At 47.6% G+C, this 26515-nt stretch overlaps 1 protein-coding gene across 2 annotated transcripts in view; it reads right to left on the bottom strand.

The window, feature by feature from the left end:
* Positions 1–26515, bottom strand: part of GNA14 (G protein subunit alpha 14) — a 193769-nt gene that overhangs the window by 5330 nt on the left and 161924 nt on the right. Inside the window, exons 1-3 of one of the 2 annotated variants that reach the window (XM_067744122.1) lie at positions 3957–4163; positions 3650–3804; positions 937–1065 (exon numbers count right to left, since the gene is read on the bottom strand). In XM_067744122.1, coding sequence (XP_067600223.1) covers positions 937–1065; positions 3650–3804; positions 3957–4163 — 491 coding nt within the window. Of the gene's footprint in view, positions 1–936; positions 1066–3649; positions 3805–3956; positions 4164–26515 lie in introns of those variants that run through there. The other variant, XM_067744121.1, reaches the window with a different exon arrangement.

Here is a 26515-nt window from a genome sequence, read left to right as displayed (position 1 = left end):
AGCTTATGGAAATGAGTCCAAGGGGCCTCTCTAGAGTAGAAAAGCATGTACTTCAAGAGTGCTGGGCCCTGTCTAAAGGGATGGCTGCTACACCACTGCAGCAACTGCAGCTGGACAAAGACACAGCCTCGCTCTTGGACCAGATCCTCCAACTTTTCAAGAGAAACTATCCCCCAACTTACCAAGAGATAGCAAATGTTTTAAGCAAAATAGCCCAGTCTTTATAAATATTGGCTCAAAAATGTTTTTAAACGTCAAGTGGGCTAAAGAGAATTACATCTGTGGACCAGAGTCAGGTTTTGGAAGTTGCAAGCAGCAGTTGATTCTGAAAAGGTTTGGATAAACTTATGGACACACAGGCATAGGGCATGTGCTTGCAGAGATGCAGAATATCAAGGGGCTCGATCAGAGGGCTCCCCCAACATGACAGTGCTCCAGAAGCACTGAGATGCAGGTGGGGTACAGACAGGACCTGGACACGGCAGGACTGTACTTACGCTGTCTCAACTAGACAAGCGTGTGTAACAATTATTAGGAGGAACAAGGGAACTAACAGATATAAAAGTCCCTTGAAATCTGCAGTGATAAATCTTGGAGAAGAGAATAGAAGGGAAGAGAAATAGTCAACAGTATCTTCACTCTGTGGGTTACAGAAATATACAGGTGTGTGTGTGTGTGTGTGTGTGTGTTTTACACATAAGAATCATTCCAGACATCAGTAGGGAGTCTCTTCTTCTCCAAGGGGAATAGAAAGGTGGTTTTCTCTCCACTGTAGGACTTAAGACCAACCACAATTCTAAATACCCTGTGATGGAGAGGGCCAATATTGCCCTAAGAGATGGAAGCCCTTTTAGCAATAACACATTTAAGACTCCATTTGGGGACTTCCAAGCCTGGACAGATTCTTAACGGACTATGTCAGGGTGACAGACTTACCGAAAGATGATGTTTTCCAAATCAAATGGGTACTCAATGATGCCGGTTGTGGGCACTCGGACACGAAGCACGTCTTGCTGCGTTGGCACGAACGATGGCATGGCGATCCGGTCAATGTCCGTCAGGTAACTGATGTTAGAGAACAAGATGCTGAGAAGGGAGAAATGCCCCTCCAGGGAAGTCATCCCAACTCACAGTGACCCTACTCAGATTCACGGATTCATCAGTGACTTTCGTGAGAGCCAACACTCCAGCCCTCCTACAACTGTGTGGAGAGAATATGGATCAGAAGCCTTCGTGAGCCTTCTGGGAAATGTGCAGAGCTCGCCTCTCTTCCTGCTGGTTCTCAGCTCCATCACTCTGGCCAGTGAGGGAGCCAGCGGGGCCACAGGAGGAGGAGATTGGAACAGGCCCTCTGACGTCTCACGTGTCCTCCTCTCCCCAAAGGTCCTTCTCCCTCCCACACGCCCTCATCCAAGAACATTACAGAATGTAGATGCTGTTCTTGGACACTTGGCTCAATGAGTTAGTCCAATGGGAAGTCCTCTCAAAATGAGAAAAAGTTCCCTGTTACACTGGGAAACTGAACACCTAAAATAACCCAAAGCTTGTCTTGGATTATTTTTGGCCAAATATTAAAGCCCTAAGCTTATGACATGTCACTTTTTCTGTGGTAAAACAAGAGGACACTACTTTTTTTTTAATCTTAAGGCCTTTTAAAGAGGCACTTTTGCATAAATGGCTGAGGCCCTGGCCAATGACGGCGTTGGTGACTTGGAGCCCCCTGCAAAGAGAGGTGGCCCCGCCTTCTCCCCCCAACCCCCTCCACCCCTCACCTACCCCCTTACAGGCAGAGCTCACCTAGGTCTGCTGGCGCTGAACACGTGGCCTCAAGGGGAGCCAAGAGGTAACAGGCAAACCCTATTCCTGTGCAGCCCTCAGCGCAGGAAGCAAACCACTGGGTCAGCCTTCTGTGACCCACACCCCCATGCATGGCCCCAGGGCTTATTGTCATGGACTTCCGTTTGTGATATTTTGATTTACACCTGTCTCGTTCCACTGGACTGTATGTTCCTTCAGGGCAGAGAGCACCAGTTGTACCTGTAGCCCTTACCTCAGTGCCTGGCACACAGCAGAGACGCATCACATTTTTGTGAAATGAATACCTGTCCAAATAAGCAGACAGTACCAGCAGAGTGGATGACAACCACTGACCTGGACCCAGGAAGTGCCCAAGTGCCTGGGATCTTGCCAGTTCCAAAGGCAGGGCACTGTCCGGGTCTGTGAGTGCCGTTTTCTCTGTCGTTGCAGCTCTGTCCACCACCCTAGCCACTCCCCACATTCTTCTCAGTGGACTTGCCCCAGTTTTCAGGGCTCCACTGAGTTCTACAGCAGGCCCAGTGGCTCTTTTCCGAGTTGATCTACATCAAGAGCCCCAGCCACTCCCCAGGGCCTTCACAGAAGCAAATGACACAGGCTGTCCCAGGGAAGGGCCAGGGATGCCTTGGCTGGCTTGGCACCGTCCCTGGCTCCCCAGCTGTCAGAGGCAGTCTGCCCTCCTCCTGGGGACACGGCCTTCCTTCCTGCGAGCTGTCTCCTATGCTGATCCAACAACGTGTCAGGGCTTCTTTTACTTCCTTTTCCTCCTTTGCTGCTGTGCTGGACCTAAATGTTCCTGTACTCAGATTGGTTGTGCTAACCTGGATTAATGTCACTCAACACTCAGCCTGGGACAAATGCCAAAGGGAGGCTAGTGAAACTGAGGAGGTAAGATTCTGGTTTCCTTTCCTGCCCACTGGCTTGTCCAGATGATGGGTGAATTACCCACCCACACCAGCTCGAAGGGCAATGACAGCACCTGAAGAGAAGGGGATGGGTCTGGGGAAAGGATTCCAGGGCCTTCAGAGGGCGGAAATGACGCAGGGCAAGAGGGAAGGAGCTGAGTTGCAGAAGAAGCAGGAATCCTCACCCCTTCAAGAAGGACCATGACAACTATTTGCCCAGTGATCTGGCTGATGGAAGCACTGCCTTGGGAAATTCTTAATAAAATCAAACCCTGTGATCTCCGTCGGAGAGTGTGCACGCAATGGATTACTGATTTAAAACTAGAGCCTTATGGATCCCAAATATAATGTGTAGGCAAATAAAGGGCTCCCGGACTGAGCTTTCTCCATGGCTGGGCCCGCAGAGCCTATCTCGCCCACTAGAGGGCAGCACCAGATCAGCCACTGACGGGTGTATTGCACTGCGCTTCTAAACTCTGATTTTAGATTTTAGGGCAATTGGACCTGCTGTCTACTGATCAGGAACCCAGAAGGCAGAGGGATATGGAGAGGGGGAAGTAGAAGCCAGAAGCAGACGCAGTCCTGGTTTAAATCAGATAGTTTCAGCGCCCCAAATGAGATCAGTCCCACCAAGGGAAGCCCACATTTGACTTACCCTCTCACTGAAAAGGACAGAGGCTTAGAACTTGACGAGGAAAGGTAGATATGGGCAGGGAGAGCTATCTGGGGCTCCACAGGGGGACTGAAGATTTCAGGAGGTGGGAAGAAAGGCAACTGAAAGTAAGAGTGGGTTACCGACGAGCAGAAGGGAGGTAGTGTGGCCCCCGGGTGCCTCATTTTAGCAAGTAGCTCATTTCTCCGCCCTTGAAGTGTGGCCGTGCCTGCCTGAAAGCACCCTGGGTGGCCACAGCCTGGGGCTCTGTACTCACTATCTGGCAGAGTCTGACAGCTGGTATTCCCTCCTCCTGTCATAACATTCCTGGATTCCCGGGTCCTGCCAGAGCTGCTTGATGGCCTCCACCTGGTCCCTGGAGAGCGCGGAGACCTTGTCTACGTCCACTTCTCTGATCAGCTGGGCATTTTCCTGCTCAAAGGAAAAGAGAACCTTTCATTAGGCAAAGGAAAGGAAGCCAACATATTGATGACTTGGGGACAAGACCTGCCCTGGTCCGTGGATTAGGGAAGATGTCCCTAGAGGCTAGGGTGTGGTGGGTGCTCTCCAGAAGAGCTGCTCACAGCCAAGCCACTCCGTTGCAGCCTCATTGCGTAGAGATGATGTGGCTGCTTAACTCGGTGGAGAGCGCCAGAGAAGGCCCAAGACCTGTGGCCTTCGGTCCCAGCAGTACCCCGGGGGCCAGTTTCACCAGCATTCAACACCCAGTTGTGAACAGAGAAACACGGGAACGATTGATCATCATTGATTATCATCGTACTAACAAACATTACTTCCTCATTAACATGCAACTCATTTTGAATACGTGTGTAGCCAATGGAACAATTTAAAAGTAACATTATTGTTAGTGGCATACCAAGGGTGGGGTAAGCGGGTCCACCCCAGTGCAGGAAATAAAGGAGTGCGTCATCTTCAGATTATTGAAAAATAACACCACCAACAATCACCAGTCGGCTTTCTTTCTCTTCCCTTTATTTTTTAAAAGATGTTTTAATACGCTTTACTTTTTAGAGCAGTTTTAAGTTAAGAGCAAAACAGAGAGGAAAGTACAGAGAGTTCTCATACAGTCTGCTTTTTATTATCAGCATCACTAATAAAACTCTTTCCCACTGGGTGGACCACACCCAGCGGAACCCTCACACCATGCCACTGACTGCTCTAATATTATGTTTACTATTCCATCACTAAATTATTATTGCTCTAATACTACTGCTTTATTCCAGTAACTGTTAAGATCATTATTGCTGTAATTATTACTGTTACAGCAGTTATCATTTATTACCCACTTAATAAGTGCTCAGAGCTCTACATATATTATCTCATCAACAGAAGGCAAGCCAGAGGCCAGAAGTCTTTCCAAACCGTAGCAAATAGAAATGATAAGACTGGCCTGTATCCGCAACACATCCTTGTGTTGGCCCCAGAGACTCAGCATCCGATCCCTGGCTGCAAGTTGCAGCAAACAAGAGAATCCTGCTGAGGGAAACAGGAGCCCGGCCTCGTCTTCCCTCTCCCATCTTGCTGTATCTCACAGCAATTACATCATGCACTGGCAGCTGTGAGTCAGCAAAGCAACCTTTGGCAGCTCTGATCTCCTGCACCCCTTGAAAAGTCACTCTCATCTCGCATTTCTCATCATGAAACCCAACAGGAGGTGGGAGGAAAGGGAGATCTTATAGATTCACTTGACTCAGGGAAAAACCAAGGGCTGTGATTCAATCAACACGACTTTGCCCTACGTCCATCGAGAGGGAGTACAAACTCTTCCCCTAGACTGTGGGATCCTCAGGCAGGTAGAGGATCTTTGCAGAGTCTCAGACAAGGTCTAGGCAGTATGGGTTAGTGGCCAGTGCCTGGGCGGGGAATCAGGACCCTGAATTCTAAGTAGTTCAGTCGGGACTTTTAAGGAGCCCAATAGGTTCCCTGCCTCAGCATGGTCATTTGTAGGAGGAGCCAGCGATTTTCAGTGGGAACCTGATTTATAAAGTATCACCCAAACGTAAGCAGATCTCGCCTTATTATTGTAATAGACGCCTAATAAATATTTCTTGTTTGCCAAAACAGGACACAGTGACAGCCCTTACACCAGGACTTCTAATCCTGCCCAGTGGCACATTTTGTGCCGTGTGCCCTATTGTTAGCCAGAGAGAACAATAAATGGAGAACGTGGACAGTGTCTCAATGTAGCAGGAGGGCTGTCTCCCGCTTCCTCCCCTCCTCTCGCCACTCTCCCACCTCCCAAATATGGTCAGAGGGTCTCCACTGGAGGATGAGGATGACAGAGCTTCCCAGGATACCCCATGTGGCCACACCAGGCGTGGTGAGGGCGCTGACCTGGGCGTAGCTCTAAATTATCTGTTTTCCCATCTTCGTGACAAGTCAGGAAATGCCACAAGGGCAGAGCCAATGTCTTATGTATCCTTACATCCCAGAACCTCATGCAGTGCCTGGCAAATAACAGGTGGCCTCTGTGGATGCAGGTGCCCAATAAACATCTGTGGTGCACATAAAACTGTATCTCTCTAACGGATAACCACGGGAAAATAACAGTGAAAGAACACGAGCAGGATGATGGAAGCCTGTGCCGGGCACGGTGGGAACACAGAGGAGCTGGGAGACGGAAAAGCCTCCCTAGTGGAGGAAAGGCTCCAGTGACTCTTGGCCAATTGGTCTTAACCACTCTGCCCCTGGTACGGTCAGCATCTTTGCTTGTTGCTTGTCAGCAACACAAGGCAGGCCTCTTGTGTTGCTTTTCTACACGTAACTTAAATTCAGCTTACCTGCTGAGAGGTAGCCCTGTGAGAATCATCAGCGATGTTACAGATATTTCTACCTCTCCTCCTCACAAAGGCAATGAAGTACTGTACTCTGTGATGAAGGAAACGTAAGTGGAAGCAACATCTGTCTGTTTTAGGAAGAAACTTTAAAGAACCAGTGAGTAATTCACCACATTGCCTTTTGTCTCCTGTGGTGATTACCATGGGATAAGATAGAGCCTCCAGCAGCCAGGCTTCCTGAGTGACGATGATGAGCTAACACACCAGACTGCATATGGAGCATGAGTGAGAAATCAACTTTAATTAAGTAAGCTACACTTTGGGGGAAGTTTGTTACTGCAGCATAACCCACTCTATCCTGACTGATACATGTTGCCATGGATAAACCCAGTGTTTGGCTCTTCCAGTAGATAGAAAAAGTGGATCCCAGTGAGATATTAGAGAGGAATTCAGGCTTCTACATAGGCTTCTTGGGGGAGAGGTGGAATTTGGGGAAAAGACATAGACCTAGGATTTCGGGTAACCAGGGGAATTCAGCCAGGTGAGAAAAACATACTGTCTGTTCAGACCAGCAAGGGGATTTGGGTGGAATCCTGCTTGAAAGAAGAGGAGAACAGAGGATCCTTAAAGACTCAAAAATTGGGACTTTGGTTTGGAACAGACTAGACTTAAGGCGGCCAGAAGGATTCCAAGTCTAGAGGTCTCCTGTCCGTCTTTGGCTGCTCCTGGTTAGCTCTCCCGCCTGTCTGGTTCAATTTTTTTTTTAACTTATTTATTTATATTTTTGGCTGTGTTGGGTCTTCATTTCTGTGCAAGGGCTTTCTCTAGTTGAGGCGAGCAGGGGCCACTCTTCATCGCAGTGCGCGGGCCTCTCACTGTCGTGGCCTCTCTTGTTGCGGAGCACAGGCTCCAGACACGCAGGCTCAGTAGTTGTGACTCATGGGCCCAGTTGCTCTGCAGCATGTGGGATCTTCCCAGACCAGGGCTCGAACCCGTGTCCCCTGCATTGGCAGGCAGATTCTCAACCACTGCGCCACTAGGGAAGCCCTGGATCAATTTTTTTTAAACCTCTTATTTTGAAATAATTTAAGACTTGGGAAAAGGTGGGGAACATGGTACAAAGAGTTCATCTCTGCCTTTCCAGATTGCCCAAATGTTCATAATTTCCTACCTTGCTTTATCATTCTCCCCACTCCCTCCACATGTGTTCGTACATACCCACACCTGCACACATAACTCACACATATATTTTTCTCTGGAAATATCTGAAGGGAAACTGCAGACACAATGCCTCTTTATCTCTAAAGACTTCAGTGTTATTTCCTAAAAACAGACATATAGAACTTCCCTGGTGGCGCATTGGTTAAGAATCCGCCTGCCAATGCAGGGGACACGGGTTCGAGCCCTGGTCCGGGAAGATCCCACATGCTGCAGAGCAACTAAGCCCGTGTACCACAACTACTGAGCCCACATGCCACAACTACTGAGCCCGTGTGCCTAGAGCCCGTGCTCTGCAACAAGAGAAGCCATGGCAGTGAGAAGCCCGCGCACCACAGGGGAGAGTAGCCCCTGCTCGCCGCAACTAGAGAAAGCTCGTGTACAGCAACGAAGACCCAACGCAGCCAAAAATAAATAAAATTTTTTAAAAAAACAAACATATATAATCATATATAAAGGTCAAAATCCGGAAACTAACACTGACACAATACTGTAGTCTACTCCTCAGACCTATCCAAAGTTTGACAGTTGTCCCATAAAGGTCCTTTATCTGCCCAGTCTAGGCTCACATATTGCATTCGGTTGTCTCTTTAGTCTCCATCTATCTGGAAAGGCTCTGCAGTCAGAGGAGCCGTTTGTGTTACTCTGATCAAGAATGGCCTGACGAGGATGTGTTCTCGAGTCACGAGTCATCACAAGGATGGCTGGTGGAGAGAGTGGCACAGCCGAGCCCCCAGAGTGTGTTCCAGGGGCAAATATTACAAAGGGCAGAGAGCAATGAGGAAGAGGGTGACCTGGTTTTTAAATAAATTGTATTGAAATATGAGATGAAAGACTTCTCCACGTTAACAGTGTGTGTTTTTAAAAAGTGGGGTTTTGTGCAGATTTCCCTCTGACTTGGCTGGAGAGTTTCATAACAGAGTGTGCGCATTTTTATCATTATGTTCAAACCACTTCTACGGTGCACACCGTCTGAGAGCAGGGCGTCCTTACGTAATGGGCAAAATTCTGTGTCAGGTAGTTGGGCTTTTTCATCTCCTGGAAAGAGAGAAGAACTGTTCTAAGAGGATCAGATTGAGGGAAGAAATGTTATGATTTGGGCAGGGGACAGGCCGAGTCTGAGGGGGCTGACATCTAAGTGGAGAAATCCAGGAAGCAGATGAATAAAATGGGTCTGTAGTTCATGGAAAGGTCCTCAGCTAGAGGAGCGTATTGAACTGAAACGGCCTAACATATATTTCTTTGAAAAGAAAAATCACAAAGCAGTAAATATCACTGGAGCAAATAGAGCAGATGCAGAAACGCAAACAGTTTCTCAAACACTGAGCTCACATCTGGCTTTTCCTCTCTTCCTTTCTCAGACAAAAGCACCATTTTCACTGCTCTGAAGAAAGAAGAACACAGAAACCAGATGTCCTACATGTGTGTTTCACTCAGTAATTCCCAGGGTGACAGTGGAAGGAGCTGCTTTTGAAGTGTCGCCCTGCTGGCTTCACACTTGGATCCCCGGCCGCCTGGGTGACAGTCGCTTTCGAGCCCAGCCAGCCCCTCTGGCTGGAATCCAGGGCCCAGTGGGCAGCCCCATTCTCCACCAGGTCCTCACAGGGGGAGCCCCTACACCATTAACCGCCCAGCACTGCAGGGCCCAGAGCCTTCTCACTGACTAGGGGAGACTGTTCCCTAGTCAGAAGCCAGAGTTCCTGTTCTTTCATCAGATACTTAATCATTTTCGTTAAAACCTTTATCCATTAACATATTCTAGATAATAAAAGCCTAATTTAATACTATTTCAAGTGTCTACTATCATATGCAGTACCTCAAAAGCTTTGTAAAAACAAATGAGATTAAAATAAGATTAAAAATGAAAGTTCCCCGTAACATAATATTTCTGACTTTCACACAATCACTCCTCCTTGTTTTAACATCTACATCAAGATCCAGAACTACACTACATATTCTATCAAACTAAAATTAGGAAGTAAAATTTCAGTGCTCCGGGCTTCCCTGGTGGCGCAGTGGTTGAGAGTCCGCCTGCTGATGCAGGGGACACGGGTTCGTGCCCCGGTCCGGGAGGATCCCACATGCCGCGGAGTGGCTGGGCCCGTGAGCCATGGCCGCTGAGCCTGTGCGTCCAGAGCCTGTGCTCCGCAACGGTAGAGGCCACAACAGAGAGAGGCCCACGTACCGCAAAAAAACAAAACAAAACAAAATTTCAGTGCTCCATAACGATCAGCTTTGAAAGCATCTCAAAAATTGCATTATAAAGAAAATGCTGGTAAACTATGCTAGAGAAAGGAATGTTTTCTATAAAAAACAAAGAACTTCTGCTTCTGGTAAAGGAAGACTAGGACATTTAGATCAACTCTTCCACTAAGGACAGCTAGAGATGGTGGACAAAATATTTTCAAAAGTATGCTCAAGAATAATCAGGAAACTAATGAACAAGTAAGTAATTGCTGGGCCAGAGTGTAGGGTAGGATGGCATCCAAGGAGTTGAACCAGCATTTGGGAAACCTTTCTCCCTGGGGCTTCTTCTTGTTCTAGAAGGAGCAGTGTGAGGCTGAACAGCTCCTTTTTCAATATTACAGGACGAGGGAAAGTTAGCAAGAGCTAAAGGCCCTTAGAAGCCCTCTGGCTCCAGGTTGGGATCCAAGGGGTAGCTCTTAGTGACCTGCAACTCAGCTTGGAATCACCACAATATCAGAAACTGAGTATCCCCAGACACCTGGCAGAAGAAAAGAAAGTTTCTTTTTGAAGCTTGGAAGATTGCATCTTCCTTACCCTCGAATTATTTTTTCATGCGTGTCCAGCACACTAACAAAAAGAACCAAGCATAAGAAGATAAGACAACTCCAAAAATGAGGTGACAAGTAAAAAGATGCAAAAAGATATACCATGCAAACAGTAACCCAGAGGAAGGAGGAATCTATTATCATAAAAATAGACCTTAAGGTTTATTTGTTAATTATACCTCAGTAAAGCTGGGGGGGGGGAAGTAGACTTTAAGGTTAAAAGTATAACTGGAGATAGAGATATTTCAAATGACAAAAAGGTTCAGAAAGACATAACAGTTCTAAAGTTGTATGCAGCTAATAACATAGGCTTAAAATATAAATATAAGAAAAAAATCTCTAAGATCTAAATGGTGAAATGGACAAATCTTCATCTTACAGGCAACTGAAACATACCTCTCTCAGTAACTGATAGAATAAACAAAAAATTCAGTAAAGATATACACAATTCAAACATAATCAGCAAATTGGACTTTATGGACACATGTAGAGCCCTATATTCCAAATAACTAGAATATATACTTTTTTCAAGCACACCAAGAATAGTTACAAAAATGACCATTAATTTGAGATTTCACATTTTCAAAAACTGGTTTTCCAGCTTCTTTTGATCACTTTCTAATTCCCATTTCTTTAGCAACTCTTGGCTCCAGCAGGGATGCCACCATTGCCACCAGCCCAGCCGACCCACTGTGCAGGCATCTGAATATTTAACCACTGTTCTAAAGCTACCTAGATTTCTCCTCATAGAAAGGCAGTCTTCCACCACACTCAGAATGGGAAGGAAGCTTTTCTAACCCAATTCAAGATTCAAAAGAAATCTTTATTTCTACTCCAATCTTTGTCCTCCTCTTTCTCCTTATCTCCTCTCCAACAAAAATAAATAACAGAATTCACTGGCCACAAAGCGTTGGCATGAAAAGCCAAGTTACTTTATTTTTTCCTGTCAGTCAAAATTTCAGTGGGTTTAACTTAAAAGGCTCTTTCCAAAGAGTCCTGCCATAAATTACTTTGGCACAAACATCCAAAGCTACAGTGAGTGTTAATAATGCAGCTGAGAGATAGAATCTTTGGCCTTACGCTGTGTCAACTTGGCGAAGCACGCTCCCTTCCCTGTAGGACTCTGGGTTAGGATCTGCTACAAGAGAAGTTTGAAAGGGATCTGCGAGTCGGGAGAAACAGCGGCCGTCGTGCTCTGAAGGTCAGAGCTCTGCTTTAGTACAAATGCACACGTGCATGCGTGCACACACACACACACACACACACACACACTCACACACACACACACACACACATTGTGACTGGTCTGGTCAACCTCACTGATGGGGGGGGGGCGTGTGCAGCAGCTGGGCCTCAGCACCCCTAGCTCCCACTTGGACCTTCTCCTTCAACTTCTCCACATCCTGGGGCAGACATACACGCAGGTCCACAGCAAAGGATGCCAGTTTCCGCTGCAAGTCACCTGCACTGTCAACACGGAGATGTGAGAGGCAGATGCAGGTTCCACTTAGTCCCCACGGGGTCCATTCGCCTTCATGGGTTCCCATCTGTCTCTGTAGGTTCCAGTTTGCCTTTGCTCTGGCTCCTTCACATCCAGCTTTTCTCCCCGACTACCAGCCCTGCTGCCCAAACACCAGATATGCAGAGGCAGTTCCAACATCTTCACGACTCCAACAGCTACATACAATGCAATCCCTAAAACGAATCCATTATTCCACATCACTTTGAGTGACTGAGTTCCTGATCAAATCAGGAATCTTCCATGCTGGTCCATTGAATTCTCTTTAGGGGCAAAATACCCTATAACCGTAGGTCCAGGTGATGGTAACAGTTTAGGCCTCAGTTGGGGTGACCAAAATGGACCCAAACTCAGCGAGGCACTCGCACCCAGACTCCATCATCATTCAGGGCACAGTATCACATGCCTACTCCCTGCTAGATCCAGGCCTGCTCCTGGGAATATAAAGAGGACTGTGGCCCTGCCCCTGAGGGTTCCAAAATGACAGATCCGCACACAAACGCTAAAAGATCAAAGAAAGGGAGACATTTCAATTGGGGGTGAGTGACAGGATGGGCTAAGATTTCCCACCAGAGTTGCCCTGATGTTCATAAAGAGAAGGGCTGTGTCTGCCCTTCGTGTACTCATGAATGTGGATTCCCGAGTGTGCTTGTTAAAGGCAGCACCGTGAAAGTGCAGGGACCAGACCAGTTCTTTGCTATATCACCTTTCACACAACATTCCTTCCCCTGAGATGCTTTGGAAAGCACCTGAACTCCCTCAGGTGCCAGGGTCCTGAATATATTCAAGGTAGAGCCCACCCCCCACTCTGCACCCCCCCAGAAAGAAATGAGTATATTGGTCCAATGGAAGCTGCCTCTCAGAAAATCATTTGTTTTAGGCCCTTTTAACTGCATGTGCCCAGAGGTCACATATAATAACATGGTCATGTTCCACAGCAAGTTGGGATTTTCTGTCCCTATCACCTTCTTCCTCCCCCTCCCTCCTGTAGTTGAGAGTTTTTCTAGGTTTTTTTAGCACATCAAAATTGGGTTATGAGAGACTGTTCAAATTAGCAAGAGAAGGATCTGTCTCTTTTGTACCTGTGCCTCTCTGCAGAATCTGCTGGGAGGACTGGAGCGTCTATGCCAGGATACACTCAGGTCCTTCCCACATAAAGCTGGGAATGACGGTGGCCAGGGCCCTGATGTTGGGAAGGCCAGGACTTACAGAGAAAGGCAGAGGGGCAGAAAAACAATAGAGACCAGAGGAGCAGGGCTGGGGATGGGTGGGGGGCTTCTAGACCAAAAGATACCCCCCAACCCTCCACCGCCCCCCTTGAAGGGAAAGTAATAAATGCTTTGCTCCCCCGCTGGCTTCCTGTAGTACCACGATCAGCTATAAGAAATCTTATTCTCTCTTTGGTATTGGACTCTGTCTGTGGCCCTTCCAGAAAATAAGGCATAATAAAGGCTTACAGATATAAAAAGCACAGGCAAGGTCTCAGTTCAAGAATAGGCTGGTTCCAATTTAATGTAAAGTTGGTTGTTGGGAGCTCAAAGCGTTTTCCCATTAAGACAAAGATTGCTCTGGGTCCACCGATCCTGTTTTATTTCCCTACCGGGCTCATAGGTTGGGCTACATTTCCCAGTCTCCCTTGCAGTCATGTAACTGAGTTCTGAGTGATGAAATCTGGGCTGACATGACGCACACCACTACCAGGGCTGGCTTTAAAAACTTCCCATGCAATCCTCCTCCACTCTACCTTTTTTCATTTCTCAGCTGAAAGGACAGGATGATGAGGGCCAAGAGGAGGGGAGCCTCCAGGTGCAGGAGACCTGGATCCCTGAGGAAATATGCGGAGCAGAGCCCATCACTCACCAACTCCCATTGGATTGAGACAGGCGTGGCCCAGAAATAAACACTGATTTTGCTAAGCCACTGAAGTTTTGGTGTTGATTTATTTTAGCGGCTATCAAAGTTTACTTTATGCACCCATAAAGAGAAAGAAGAGAAGCAACAGGAGAATGGAGAAGTCCCGGGCTAGCTCCAAGAAACCCACGTGAACCAGCAGAGACAAACCAATGCACTGAAGGCACTGGCCACAGCCGGGGGGCCTAGTGTGGATCATGTGTGATTTTTAAAAAAGCCACTCGTCTCTGGTCTCCTCATGTCTGCCATGCCCCCATCCTGCCTCCCAGTGGCTCTCTCTTCAAGGCCCCAGATTCTCAGACCCAAACTGTAGGACCACTTCCTATACACATACGTTCCAAGAGAACGCGAGCACCCAAACCTCCTGATCGCCCTTCTCTCCCATCAAACACTACAGGTCCTCCAGACAGGAGGCTGTGTGGCCTGGAGAGAACGGCTCTGAGCAGTTATTTTTAGGTGTCTTTCCTTTACCCGTATCTGAGCCCAAGTGTGGTAATACTAGAGAGAACAGGCTAATGGCCCCAACTGTCAGTACCTCGACGGACACCCCACACAGGTTTACTTTACGCTCCTTCCCAGTCCAACATGTACCGATGGTGGGGTTGGGGAGGACGCTGCTCCGTGCAGTTATCCAGGGCCCCAGGCTCCCTCCATCAAGTGGCTCTGCCAGCTCCCAGGGCCCTCAAGTCCTGCAGGGGATCGTCTGCACCCAGTAAGCAGGTGGAGGAAGAGAACGCGGAGCAGTAGGCAGGATGTTTTATGGGCCAGGTCTGAACGTGGTGGACACATGGTTCACGGGCTAGAACTCGTCACAAGGGGCCATCTGACTGCAAAGGAGGCTGGGAAACGTGGTCCTCCTGGCGGAAGGACACGAGATGTTGTCAACACATAGCATTGTCTCTGCCGCTCACAGACTCCCAGTCTCTTCTCTTTGTCTCAGAGACCTCCAAGGTTTGCAAGGTGCCCATGTGTGCTTTTGTATAGACCAAGGTCAACAACAGGTGGGCCAGGTCCAGCTCCCCGCCTGTTCTTGTAAATGAAGTTCTATTAGGACACAGTCACGCCCTGTCACTGTTGGGCTGATGTCACTGCTACAAAGGCAGCGTCAGGTTGTTACAACAGAGCCTGTGTGGTCCACAAAGCTGACCATAAATACTTATTCGCTGACCCTTTACAGAAAATGTTTGCTGACTCTGGTATAGACAGATAATCTCTAAGTAAGTGCATCGAAGGAGGATTCTGCTGCAATCTCCACTCCCTCCTTCATCGAATCAGTGGCAACGTAACTATGAAGCGCCCACCCTTTGCCAGCCCCAGTGCTCAGTATGAGACTACAACTGTGAAGAAGACTTTGTTTTTATACTCAAGTTTCCAGTCTTTATGGGAATGATGGTAATAGGCATATAGGACATGGAAAAAGAATCCTCTAAAAAAAAATATTTAATTAGTGTAAAAAGCAAGAGAATTCCACCTAAGTACATTTCCCCAACTCTTCAAAATTTTCCAAGGGCAAAGCCCAGAACTAAGTTGGATTGTGAGCCTGCCCTGAGACTGCAAGCATATTGTAACATTAAACGAAAACACCCCCCAGTGGAGAAAGCTGGAATTGTTTCTGATTCAGACTCCTTTTCACAAAATTTAGAGAATGTTGCCATTTCTTTTTTTCCTTCATTACTTCCTTAAGCAGACCATTGTATTATGTCCCTGTTTTGCAAGGTGTCATATTACATTCTTTGTTTCTGTAAAGTCTATGCTGTGTCAACCAGCCTGGGACCCAGACCAGCTGTTTCCAGAAACCCTGAAATCCAAGACAAGCAGAGGCTGGCCCTGGAGTAGGTGCAAGGTCCCCAGTGTTCTTCCTGGGGCACTGCTGACATTCAAGAGAAGCCCTCCGAGTAGGAGGAGGCCTCTTTAAGGCAACTCCAGAAACAAAAATCCTCCCTCCTACTCCTGTAAAACGGCTTTTCTGTTCGAAGGCAAAGGGAAGTAAATACTAGATTCAAGAGTTAATTCAGTAATACCAGCCAGGCAGACACCTCCAAGGCTGAGCTGAAGAACAAACATTAAGAAATGAAATGCTTCCCCTGACATGGAGCCAGAGCTCTCTCTGGACGTCTCTCTCTTTAAAGGCCATCTTAGGGCCAGGCGTAATTCTAGAAATCCCTTCTGTGTGCCTCGGAGTGACTCAGACCCCACCCACACCCCCAAACACACACCCAGACGTGAACATGAGAACACGGAAAGAGAACACGGAAAATCAGTGTGATGAAGTGGTCCGGGGCCAACTAGAAGCTGGAGCTGGGCAGCAAGACGCTGGTACTCTGTGCCCCTCTGCCTCCTCAGGGCACCTGTCCCAGGGGCAGCAGGATGCTGGTTAGAATTCTGGTTCCCAGCTGGTCAGACTTTCCTGTCTCCACCCACAAGCCTTCACGCTCACTGGTCTTGAGCCTTGATTTACAAGACGGGCTACACCAGTGCAAGGTGAGGGGCTCTTGCGGTCTCTAATCATTTCTGCCATGGGGCTTGCAGTCAGCCCAGCAAAATATAAAGTGTCAGCACAGTGCCCAGAGCCCAGTAAACTCCCGATAGATGGAAGTGATTGGGGCCTGGCCCTCACCCACTCCCTCGTGCCTTCCTAAGCGCCTGGGGCTCACGGGCCACCACGAAATCAGGAACACATACCAGTGGTCCTCCTTACTCATGGATTCTGTATTTGCAACTTCACCTACTTGCTAAAATTTGTAACCCCCAAATAAAAAATCACAGCCATTTACAGACGTGCATACAGCAGTGAGAATTTCGAATCGCTCAGTGCCCACGATCCCAACGGAAGGGGAACTCGGGCTCTGTCTTCTTGTTCAGCTCTTGTACAGTAATCGAGTGCCCTTTCCATGGTCCATTAGGTGTCAGGTTTCTTGTATTTTTATGCTTTTTGCGGGTGACTTCATTGTTTAGTGGGCCCCCAGCACAGTGCCGGAGTGCCTAGCACAAGAGGCTGGGATGCACCCCGTGGAGAAAATACCTGTTAGAGAAGCTTCGTTCGGGCAGGAAGGGACTCAGGATATAACTCCTGTTCATCCACCTATTAGGAGCCTTATTAGGATCAATTCATCTGACCCTGAGGCCTCAGTTTCCTCATTGGTAAAGTGACCACAGAGAACTGAGTGGGGGAGATCTTTTCAACGTTAGCGTTTAACGGTGCTAAAGGATGTATTCCTTCATCATTAGGTTCCATAAACACTGAGTCTTGTGGATGCCCTTCTTTCAAAGTGTAAAGGAAAACATAACCACCCTAATCGCTCTTTCTAACCCAGAAGCAGTCATCATAATTTCCAAGAGGATGAGCGAATTACACTTAGTTGAGGACATAAGGGATTGGCACCGTTAAAGAACTAGGAACACACGGCACAGAACCACAAAGGATGAGGGGCCGTTTCTGCTCCTGGGACCCAAGGTTAAGGCTATTCTGGGTTGGCCCTAAAAATCATCAATATGACCTATGTGTCAGCCCACCTCTCTCCTGTGTCTTACTCATCCCCAAAATAACCAGTAAGCATCACAGGCAGGTACCTCCAAGAGACGACGTCACCCCAAACCAATTTCCCTCCCTTATCACATATTCATCAGTAATCCTGGGAGCTCTGGACCTCAGGTTTTTCCATCTCAGATGGACTGTGCCAACACGGCCCAAAGCCACTCAGCTACCCTTCCAAGCAATGACATGAGATTCCTTGCAGTAACCGGGTGAATAAGGAAACCCACTGGGGTCAATGCAAAGTGCCTTCTCCTCAAGCATCTCACAGTTATACAGACACTTAACCAAGATCCATTACTTCCCGTCAAAAACTACCAACCCATAAATCAGCCGAGCACGTGAAGGTGGTAGATATTCGTGTAAAAGACTGGATATGTTCTCTTAAGGTCAACTGAGTGGACTACACGCTTAACTATGTGCTGGGTGTCATGCTGGATCCCTCGGGGAGCGGATATAAATCGACAGGTCCTAACTTAAGAGTGTCACAGTCCAGTAAGAGACGAAGACCACTGCACATCTAATCGCAGCACTGTGTGATCCAGAATCCCTTGGAAATATCCCTGCCCTGTCAGTGGGTGAGGGATCGACATCTAGTCAAGTAACAGTCTCAGATGAGGCCTCAGCACCATCTGCTGAAGTCACCTGCTCTTCGGACACGGGAAGCATATGGATGTAGCTTTAAGCAGCGACAAAGAATATCTGCACTCCAGACCCTGGTAGAGAATATGTATCAGTAATCTCTCTGCTGTCTGACTCTTATCAAATGTTGAAACAAATGATATTGATGGATTTTTTTTCTGAAGTACACATAGTCCAGCTATGCCTTTGTCTGTATTTCCCAGAGGGCTATATTATACAGACCATGGCTCTACAAAATGTTGTAGGTACACATAAAGAAGTTCCTTGTCCAAATAAGTTTAGGACAAGGTCTGAAACAGTTACCCACTTTTTTTTAACTTCAGGACTTCTCAGAAGTTGTGTGTGTGTGTGTGTGTGTGTGCGCGCGCGTGTGCGCACATCACATGCACCCTGACGGGGCAGGGATCTTGGTCTCTTTTTCTCATTGATGTACCCCAAGCGCTTGGAGCAGTGGCTGGCACATCAATATTGTTGGAATGAATAAACAAATGTTGCATGAAAATCATTGTATTTAGTCAATACTGATAGAATATATTAAATCAAAGAGCAATGTGTATTAACAGGATATGACAGTTCATGAAATTGTGTAACTGTGCACGCCCAATTCTTAAACATTTCATCACTGGAATGTTTCACCAGAACATTAAACATGAGAATGAGAATGCACATATGCATGATAGGAAAAAATCCCTGAAACTACAGCAGGACTCCATCAACAAATGCAGCAGATCAACAAATGCAGTGACAACTTACTGACCATCAGCAGTGAAAAGTTTGCAGCAACAAATAGAACCACAACAAGGAGAACAACATTGAGTAAAGATGCCCAAAAGAGAGCACAGAACCTTTAATAGGCTCGTTTCATTACGAATTTCCAAAGAGATTTAGAATACACGACTTGCCAAACTCATGTCACTGAAGTGGCAGCTGGGGCCCCATTTTCTCATAGGGTCTTACTGGCTCAGACCCCAGCCAGTTCCATGGCCTGTGAAAGTCAGAAGCTCTCCCACAATTTCTGCCAGTTCCCAGGGGCTGCATCTTCATGGTTCAGTATTTCTTCTCAGTTGCTCAGGCACAAAGCTCAGCCTGTCCATCCCTTCCACGGAGCGCCCAACTGTTCACAACCTTGGCTTTCAAAAGGCAGGGTCGCCCCAAGCAGCTTCCTGCCATCTCAGCGGCTCCACCCCCGACTTGCATCTCCACCTCCTCGGCCCACTCTCCTGCAGCTTTGAAGTTTAGGAGCTCCAAATTCTTCACCTTTTAAGAGTGATTTCCCCTTTCCAACACTCAGATAAAGGGGAGGAGAGCTCAGATTCTACTCCACCTTTACAAGCTCAATCCTACTTTTGTGGACGCCCTTAGCTTTTGGGTGGTCCACCACCCAGCCTCCCTCCTTCTGGCTACCATGGTTTTGGGGGAACTAGTCTGTGGGTCCCGGCAGGTCTGCTGATTCAGGGATCCTGCTCTCTGCTGGCTCAGTGTCAGGCTGTTCACACTTGGCAGAGACTGTCAACCTTGAGCAGAAGTTAGATGATAGCAGTGGAGACAGGGGAAAGGAACAGATGAAATGCTTTTCTTTTGGTGGCCATGAGGTCATCAAGGATTTTCTGGGTAGTGAGACCCCAGGCGTTTCTGGGTTCCTGTCCATCTTGAGACTGTTTCTTCAGGCTTCTCCTTGATTCCATGACCTCCAGGATAGCCTTTTCATAAACTCCCAGCTTGGTCCTGGTGCTCACAACCCAAGAACCTGACTCTGTCCCATCAGCAGAACAACGGCTCTCTCTCTGATGTGAACAGTCAGGGTCTGCAACAGAAGGCTTCCTTTTCTCATGGTACATCTACTAACATCTCCCTCTATTAATGTTATATTAAATTCAGTTTAGGAAGTACCCTTGATGTTCTAGGCTTTATTTCTAAATCTATCCAAAGGCTGTGGACTTCAGCCATAGTATCTCTATTACTTTCCTACTGCTGCATGACAAACTGCTACAGACTTAGCAACTTAAAACAATCTTCTGTTACTATCTCACAGTTTCTGGGGGCCAGGAACCAGGCATATTGTAACTGAGTTTTCTGCTTAGGGCCTCACAAGGCTGAAATCAAGGTGTTTGCTGGGCTGTGCTGTCATCTGGAGTTCAGGGTGCTCGTCCGAGTTCATTTAAGTTGTTGGAAGAATTCAGTTCCTCGTGATTCCAGGACTGAGGTCCTAGTGTTCTTGATGGCTGTCCCCTGAAAGTCACTCTCAGCTCCTAGAGGCTGCCCTCAGGTCCCAGCCATGTGGCCCTCTCACGACATGGAAGCTACTTCTTCAAGGCCAGCAGGAGAATCTCCCTGCCTCTAGGACTTCTTTTTTATTTATTTGTTTGTTTTATTTTTATTTATTTATTTTTTGGCTGCATCGGGTCTTAGCTGCGGCACGCGGGATCTTCGTTGAGGTGCGCAGGCTTCTCTCTAGCTGTGACGAGCGGGTTTTCTCTTCTCTAGTTGTGGTGCGCGTGCTCCAGGGTGCGTGGGCTCTGTAGTTTTGCAGCACGTGGGCTCTTAGTTGAGGTGTGCGAGCTCAACAGTTGTGGCACGTGGCCTTCGTTGCCCTGTGGAAATGTGGGATCTTAGTTCCCTGACCAGGGATCGAACCTGTGTACACTGCATTGGAAGGCAGATTCTTTGTCACTGGACCACCAGGGAAGTCCCTAGGACTTCTTCTAATGGGCTGATTTGGTCAGGCCACCCAGGACAATCTTCCCTTTGATTAACTTAAAGTCAACTGATTAGGGGACATTACATGTAGGAAATCCCTTCACCTCTGTCATATGACATAATCTAATCATGGAAGTAATGTTGATCATGGTCTTGCCTATGCTCAAGGGGAGGGGATTATGCAGGGCGAGTATAACAGGGGGTCCATCTTAGAATTCTGCCTACCACGTGGTCTTATTCACAGTTCTGGTGAGCGTAACTGCTGTTTACCTTTCCCTTGGCTTATAATAAAGGCGTTCCTATGATATCTCCTATAGGGCTCTTGTTGGGGTTACGGGCTCTTACATCAGTTAGCATTTGCTCTATGCTGCCCCCCTGTAAGAAATATATATTTTTAGAATTAAGAAACAAGAACACAGATAAACAAGAAGGTCCTACTGTATAGCACAGGGAACTATATTCAAATATCTTTTGATAACCGATAAGGGAAAAGGACCTGAAAAAAACATATATATATGTTATATACAACATATATATACACAATATGTTCTATGTCATATATAAAACATATATATGCTACATATATATATATATATATATTTGTACCTGAATCACTGTGCTCTACATCAGAAACTAACACAACATTGTAAATCAACTATACTTCGATAATAATAAAAAAAAGAACGAAGAACAATTACGCTTCCTTGAGGGAATGGTAGGTTTTGCCTTGTGGTCCATAGGAATCATATACGTGAACCTGATTCTCTTTTCACTTTAGCTGGTGGGAAGCTCCTAAACAAATCTGTAGCTCAGTCTATGTAACTCAGTAGAGGTTGATGAGTGCTCATATCCTATAACACCTGTGTTCTATTTTTCCCTCAGCCTCACTCTTCTTTCTTAATTCAAACTTTTTCTGGCATTGAGGGTTTTTTTAAGGTATATATTCTTATAAGTAGTTTCCAACGTGTTACATAAGGAAATAGGGCATAAATACAAATGAACTAACAAAATAACAATAGCTAGTATAAACCGAACCATTATTATGTGACCACCTTGTATAAGCATTATCTCATTTGATCATTACAACAAACCTATGAAATTAGATACTTTGAATATCCCAATTTAATATGTAAGGAAACTGAAGCTTAGAGAGAAGAGATAGTGTTGGTAGAACAGCCATGGAAGCCCAGCGTGCTTGACCCCAAAATCTATGCAGTTAACCACCAGCTCAACTAATTTACAACATTTACATTTTAAAGGGAGGAAGGAGTGGGTGTAGCAGTTGCCTGTGGAAACCTGCAGACTAGATAGAGATTACCCTAGGCACTGGGAGAGCCAGAAGAATGATTTCCGGCACCCCCTGCCTGCCAACTGCTCTTCTGCAACCTAAAATGAAGTTTCTTGGCACACGGACTTCAATAGCCAAGCCCTTCTCAAAAGAAAGGAGGAAAAAGGCCTTCAGAGGGAAAAGAAGAGCTTGGAAATAAGTAAGCTTCTCCCACAGTGAGTTGCAAACAAGTCTAAGAGAGCATCTGACACCAAGCCTCCAGCATAACGCAACTGTTTCCACACAGAAGACTTTCAGGTATTCACCACGCAACTGAGGAACACAGCGGGTTCTGCTTAACACAGAGTACGGAGAACCGGAGTTAGAAAGGCACATTCTGAAGGCCACCACTGGTGCCAGGCCACATAACCTTCCTCTAAGAATATGATTTATACAATAAAAGTAAAATAAATAAAATGAAATCAGATAGATTGTTGGTGGTGGTTTATGTAAATATCAATATCAATGTGATGTTTATAGAAAAAATAAGCTTCACTGATTAGTCTACATGCTCACCAAGGCCCATGAATAGTGAGTAGGGAGAGTCTGGCCATATTGTTCACTCCACTATGACTCATGGCGCCACCTAGTGACAGCTTCTCTGATTGCATCTGCTGACAGTAGAAAGACTCTCCTGGGTGCGCGCTTTATACACTGCATCACAAAGTTTCAGCGAATCACATGGTCTGAATTTTTATCTTGGAGTCTATCTCACAGTTAATAGCATCTGGATAAAGATCCAGACATTCTCACTCTTTGATAGGAAAGTTTAGTGAATAGGAGTGAGAGAGAGTTTGATAGTTAGAGTTTAGTGGAAGGCACATCCTTGTTGCTACTTTTTTTTTTTTTTTATTTTGCGGTACGCGGGCCTCTCACTGTTGTGACCTCTCCCCGCTGTGGAGCACAGGCTCCGGACGCGCAGGCTCAGCGGCCATGGCTCACGGGCCCAGCCGCTCCGCGGCATGTGGGATCCTCCCAGACCGGGATACGAACCCGTGTCCCCTGCATCGGCAGGCGGACTCTCAACCACTGCGCCACCAGGGAAGCCCTTGTTGCTACTTCTAAGGCTAGTAGAATATTAACCACTTGGAGGGCAGTGCTCTATAAATTTTATTGGTATGTCCTTTGAAGTGTATAAAAATTGATGAGAGGTTAAGTTGTTTCCATTAGCCACAAGCAAACGACTGGTAACGGGACTGAGTCCAATTGCCCATCTTCTGAGCTGTCCATGTGACTTCCTCGATGCTCCAATTACCATCTCTGTGCGGCTGACAGGCAAGGTCCTACCAATGTGTGAAAAAGTGCCCAAGAGGACAGCCGGTCTCCTGGGCATCCAAGGAGCCGCGTGAGGTTGTCCTACTCTGCGCTGAATTTAACATCAAGTTTCAGGCGCTCATGTTTCCCATTGGTGTGCCTTTCATCTCACATGCATGTCCATCGGACTACAGACACTCCACCCACCCGGCCACCCGGTAAACTCTCAAAGTCATGCTCCAATGATGCTTTGCATCTAGTTCTGCGATAGTCCTCCCTCCACACTGAGCTTCTGAAAATTAAAAAGAAATTACCACACAACTCCCAGAGAGTCATCCAAAACATTCCTTGCTCTCGGGTGTTCTTTCCCTTTTCTCCTTATTTCTTTTTCTTGGGGGGGGGGGGGCGGCGGCAGTGTTTCACTTTTTCCATTCTTTTCAATGGCTTGAAAAACTCTTAAACACACCACAACAAATATTTGGGTCACAGCTTACTTTAATGATGTGCTTTCGAAATGGTTTTAATCCTGGCTGCGTATGTGGTTGTTTTTTTCCTTTTGCAGTGAGAACCCACAGGCATTTCTGCCCGGGGAGCAGCGATGGGAGAGCAGGGCATCCCAGATTTCCCGAGGAGTCTCTTATCCTGGGCTCTGTGGAGTCCCTTGTAGCACCCCAACCCTGCAATCTTCAGAGTGTATGCCCTGGCCTCTCTCTAGAAAGGACTGTGGGGTTGGAGTGACTGCCTCTGGCGGGGGGGGGGGGGCACCAGGCTGGCCCATATTGTCCTCTAGCAACCACCACCCACTTCCTGTAGGTGACACCAGATCCAAGTAGACAGCTTTGAAGGGGGCAGAGGGGTCTCCCAGGAGCTCCATGTGGCCTGAGGGGTATTTGGGAGCCGTGGGTGCTTTGTCTTGGTGGCACTTGTGACAGAGCAGAGTCGGGGGCTAGGGATGGGCTGACCACGTGTGCACGAGCCTGCAGTGTTTCCGATGGGTCATGGGCTGGTCGAAAGAGACCCCACCACGACTACATACGGTTCACCTAAGTTCAGGATTTAATTAGCCCAGGTATCAAAGTTGCATCAGAATATGATTATCAAATGAAAACAGGGGACAGCTAGCGAGGTGTGATTTTCAGATACACCACAAATACTCTTTTACTCTAAGTATGCCCATATTTGAGAAGAACTTGTGCTAAAGTACCGTCTCAATTTACTGTAATATTGGGTTGGCCAAAAAGTTCGTTGGGGTTTTTCCATAACATCTTACAGAAAAAAACGAACGAACTTTTTGGCCAAGCCAATATTTCACTGTAGTAAAGACACTGAAGAAATCTGGGCGCTTCTGTATCTGGGACTGCTTATCGATTTGGGGGCTTTTCCCTGGCTTTTGAAGCAAAGTTGGCATTAGCAGGGCTACCTCCTCGAGGGGAGAAAGCAGCAGTAAGTGCCCATTTGCTTCTAAATGGGGTCTCTGCCCTACTTCCCCATGTTCCAGAAAGCCACTTATCTGTAGAACAAGCTGGGTAGATCACCTTTTTCACCCCCTCACCCAAAATCGCCAGGCCACCTCCTCATGGGACTCTTTCTGTCACCGACATTCTGCAGCCCCCGCTGCCCCACACTATCACCCTCCGCCCCTCGCACCTGATAAGGAACGTGCTCAACAATGTACTTAATGCCCCTGAACTGCGCGCTTAGAGATGGTTATAGTGGTCAATTTCACGCTATGTATATTTCACCACAATTTCAGAAAACAGAAAGTAAGGAAGAGAGGGGTCTTACTACAGGATGGCCTACAGCTCAGCACAAGCCTGCTGTGCCCCGGGCGCCCTCCCGCCTGCAGAATTCAGCCCAAGTGACACCTGGCCTCTCCTGTTTGCCTCCACAGGCTCTTTCCTGCACCTGCGCACAAGCCCCCCACCCTTCCTGCTTCCACGGTGTGTCTCCCGGGGGTCTCTCCCCACTGAGGAGCCCTCACCGCTCTCAGCCCTCCATCTCCAAGGTTCTACCCGCAAACTCTCTCCTGAGCTCTCCCCCATCAATCCGACTTGCAGGGGAGGCTGGGCCATGATTTCTCCTGCTCTTTATGAGATATTAGCAATGCCTGATCCCTCAACAATTTTCATTTGTTTTTTTTTTCCAAATGTCAAATCAGCTTCTCGGTCGCCAAGCATAATAATGTGTCCTTATTCAACCCCAAACTCCCCCGACTTACAGGTGCAAAGCTTTCTCACAACCCATGGGGCCCACAAAGTGCCTTTTTATCCTCCTGGCATCTCACAGCTGCCCTCTGCCAGCCATTTCCATGCTCTGCCCCATCCCCCTACTCCACAGTGGCCGGAGCCCAGGAGACCTGCCCACCAAGCTATCTGTGGTCCTGGGAGGCCACCAACGAGGCATGTGGGGAGCGCTCTGTAGCACCCACGTCTCTGGGCCAGGACTGCTCCTGGCACCCCTTCTGAACAAGCTCATTTTCTTCTCTGCTTTGGCTTCCCTCCCATGGTTCCCTACCCTACAAACCTGTCAGAAAGCTCTTCCCAACTCTAGTGAGTTGACTAGTATCTCCATCAAACTTATGTCCACCTCAGAATGTGACCTTATTTGGAAACAGTACCTTTGCAGATGTAATTAAGAATCAAGATGATACTGGCTTAGTGTGGGCTCTGAATCCAATGAGAGGACCTTGTAAGAGGCAGGAAAGGACACACTGAGACATAGGGAAGAGGGGGCAGGATTGGCCTGATGCGTCTGCAAGCCAACGAACAGCTGGATTGCAGGAAGCTAGGAGGAGGCATGGAACAGGTTCTCCCTCAGAGGTGCCAGGAGTCAAGCCTGCCAACTCCTTGACTTCCAAATGCTGGCTCTCTTTCCCTGGGCCTTGGCTCAGCCAGGATGACCAGGCGGGCAGTTCTTTTTCTCCGCAAGCCCCCCGCACCCGGCTCTGGTGACTGGCCTGCTGGTAGTGGCGGGGTTCCCCTGCAGTGAAAGGCCCTGTGGTTCTTGCCGTCAGCTCCCTCTTGAAAGAGCCGGATGCAATCTCTCTAGAGGTCCCTAACTTTGGTCAGGCAAGACTTGGCTCACCCTTTCTGCAGCCCCTCTCAGCATTTTAGGGTTCAGGGAGCTGCATGGGCAGCTTCAAACTTCCACCAGGATCCACAGATCCCCAAACGCCAAGTTCCTTCCCCAGATCTGCTGCCTTGGGCCTCCCCACTGGACTCCGATGGCCTCTCCAGGAGACGGCTCCTCTCATGGGGGAGGACCCACTTGAGTTCCCTCCTGAGGGAACTCAAATGTGACTTCTGCCTCACCCCCAGTCCACTGCCCCCTGGTGGCAACAACTCAAGGACATTAAAGAGCTCGGAGTTGGAAGCACAGGGTAAGAGAGTAGGGTTTAAAAAACTAAGCTCTTGATCCTTTGCTGCTAATACAAGACATGCGATTTCAAACACT

This window comes from Pseudorca crassidens, chromosome 7 (assembly GCF_039906515.1).
Source record: "Pseudorca crassidens isolate mPseCra1 chromosome 7, mPseCra1.hap1, whole genome shotgun sequence".
Lineage (NCBI taxonomy): Eukaryota > Metazoa > Chordata > Mammalia > Artiodactyla > Delphinidae > Pseudorca > Pseudorca crassidens.
The sequence above is the reverse complement of the archived record's forward strand: the minus strand, read 5'-3'. Positions and strand labels throughout refer to the sequence as shown.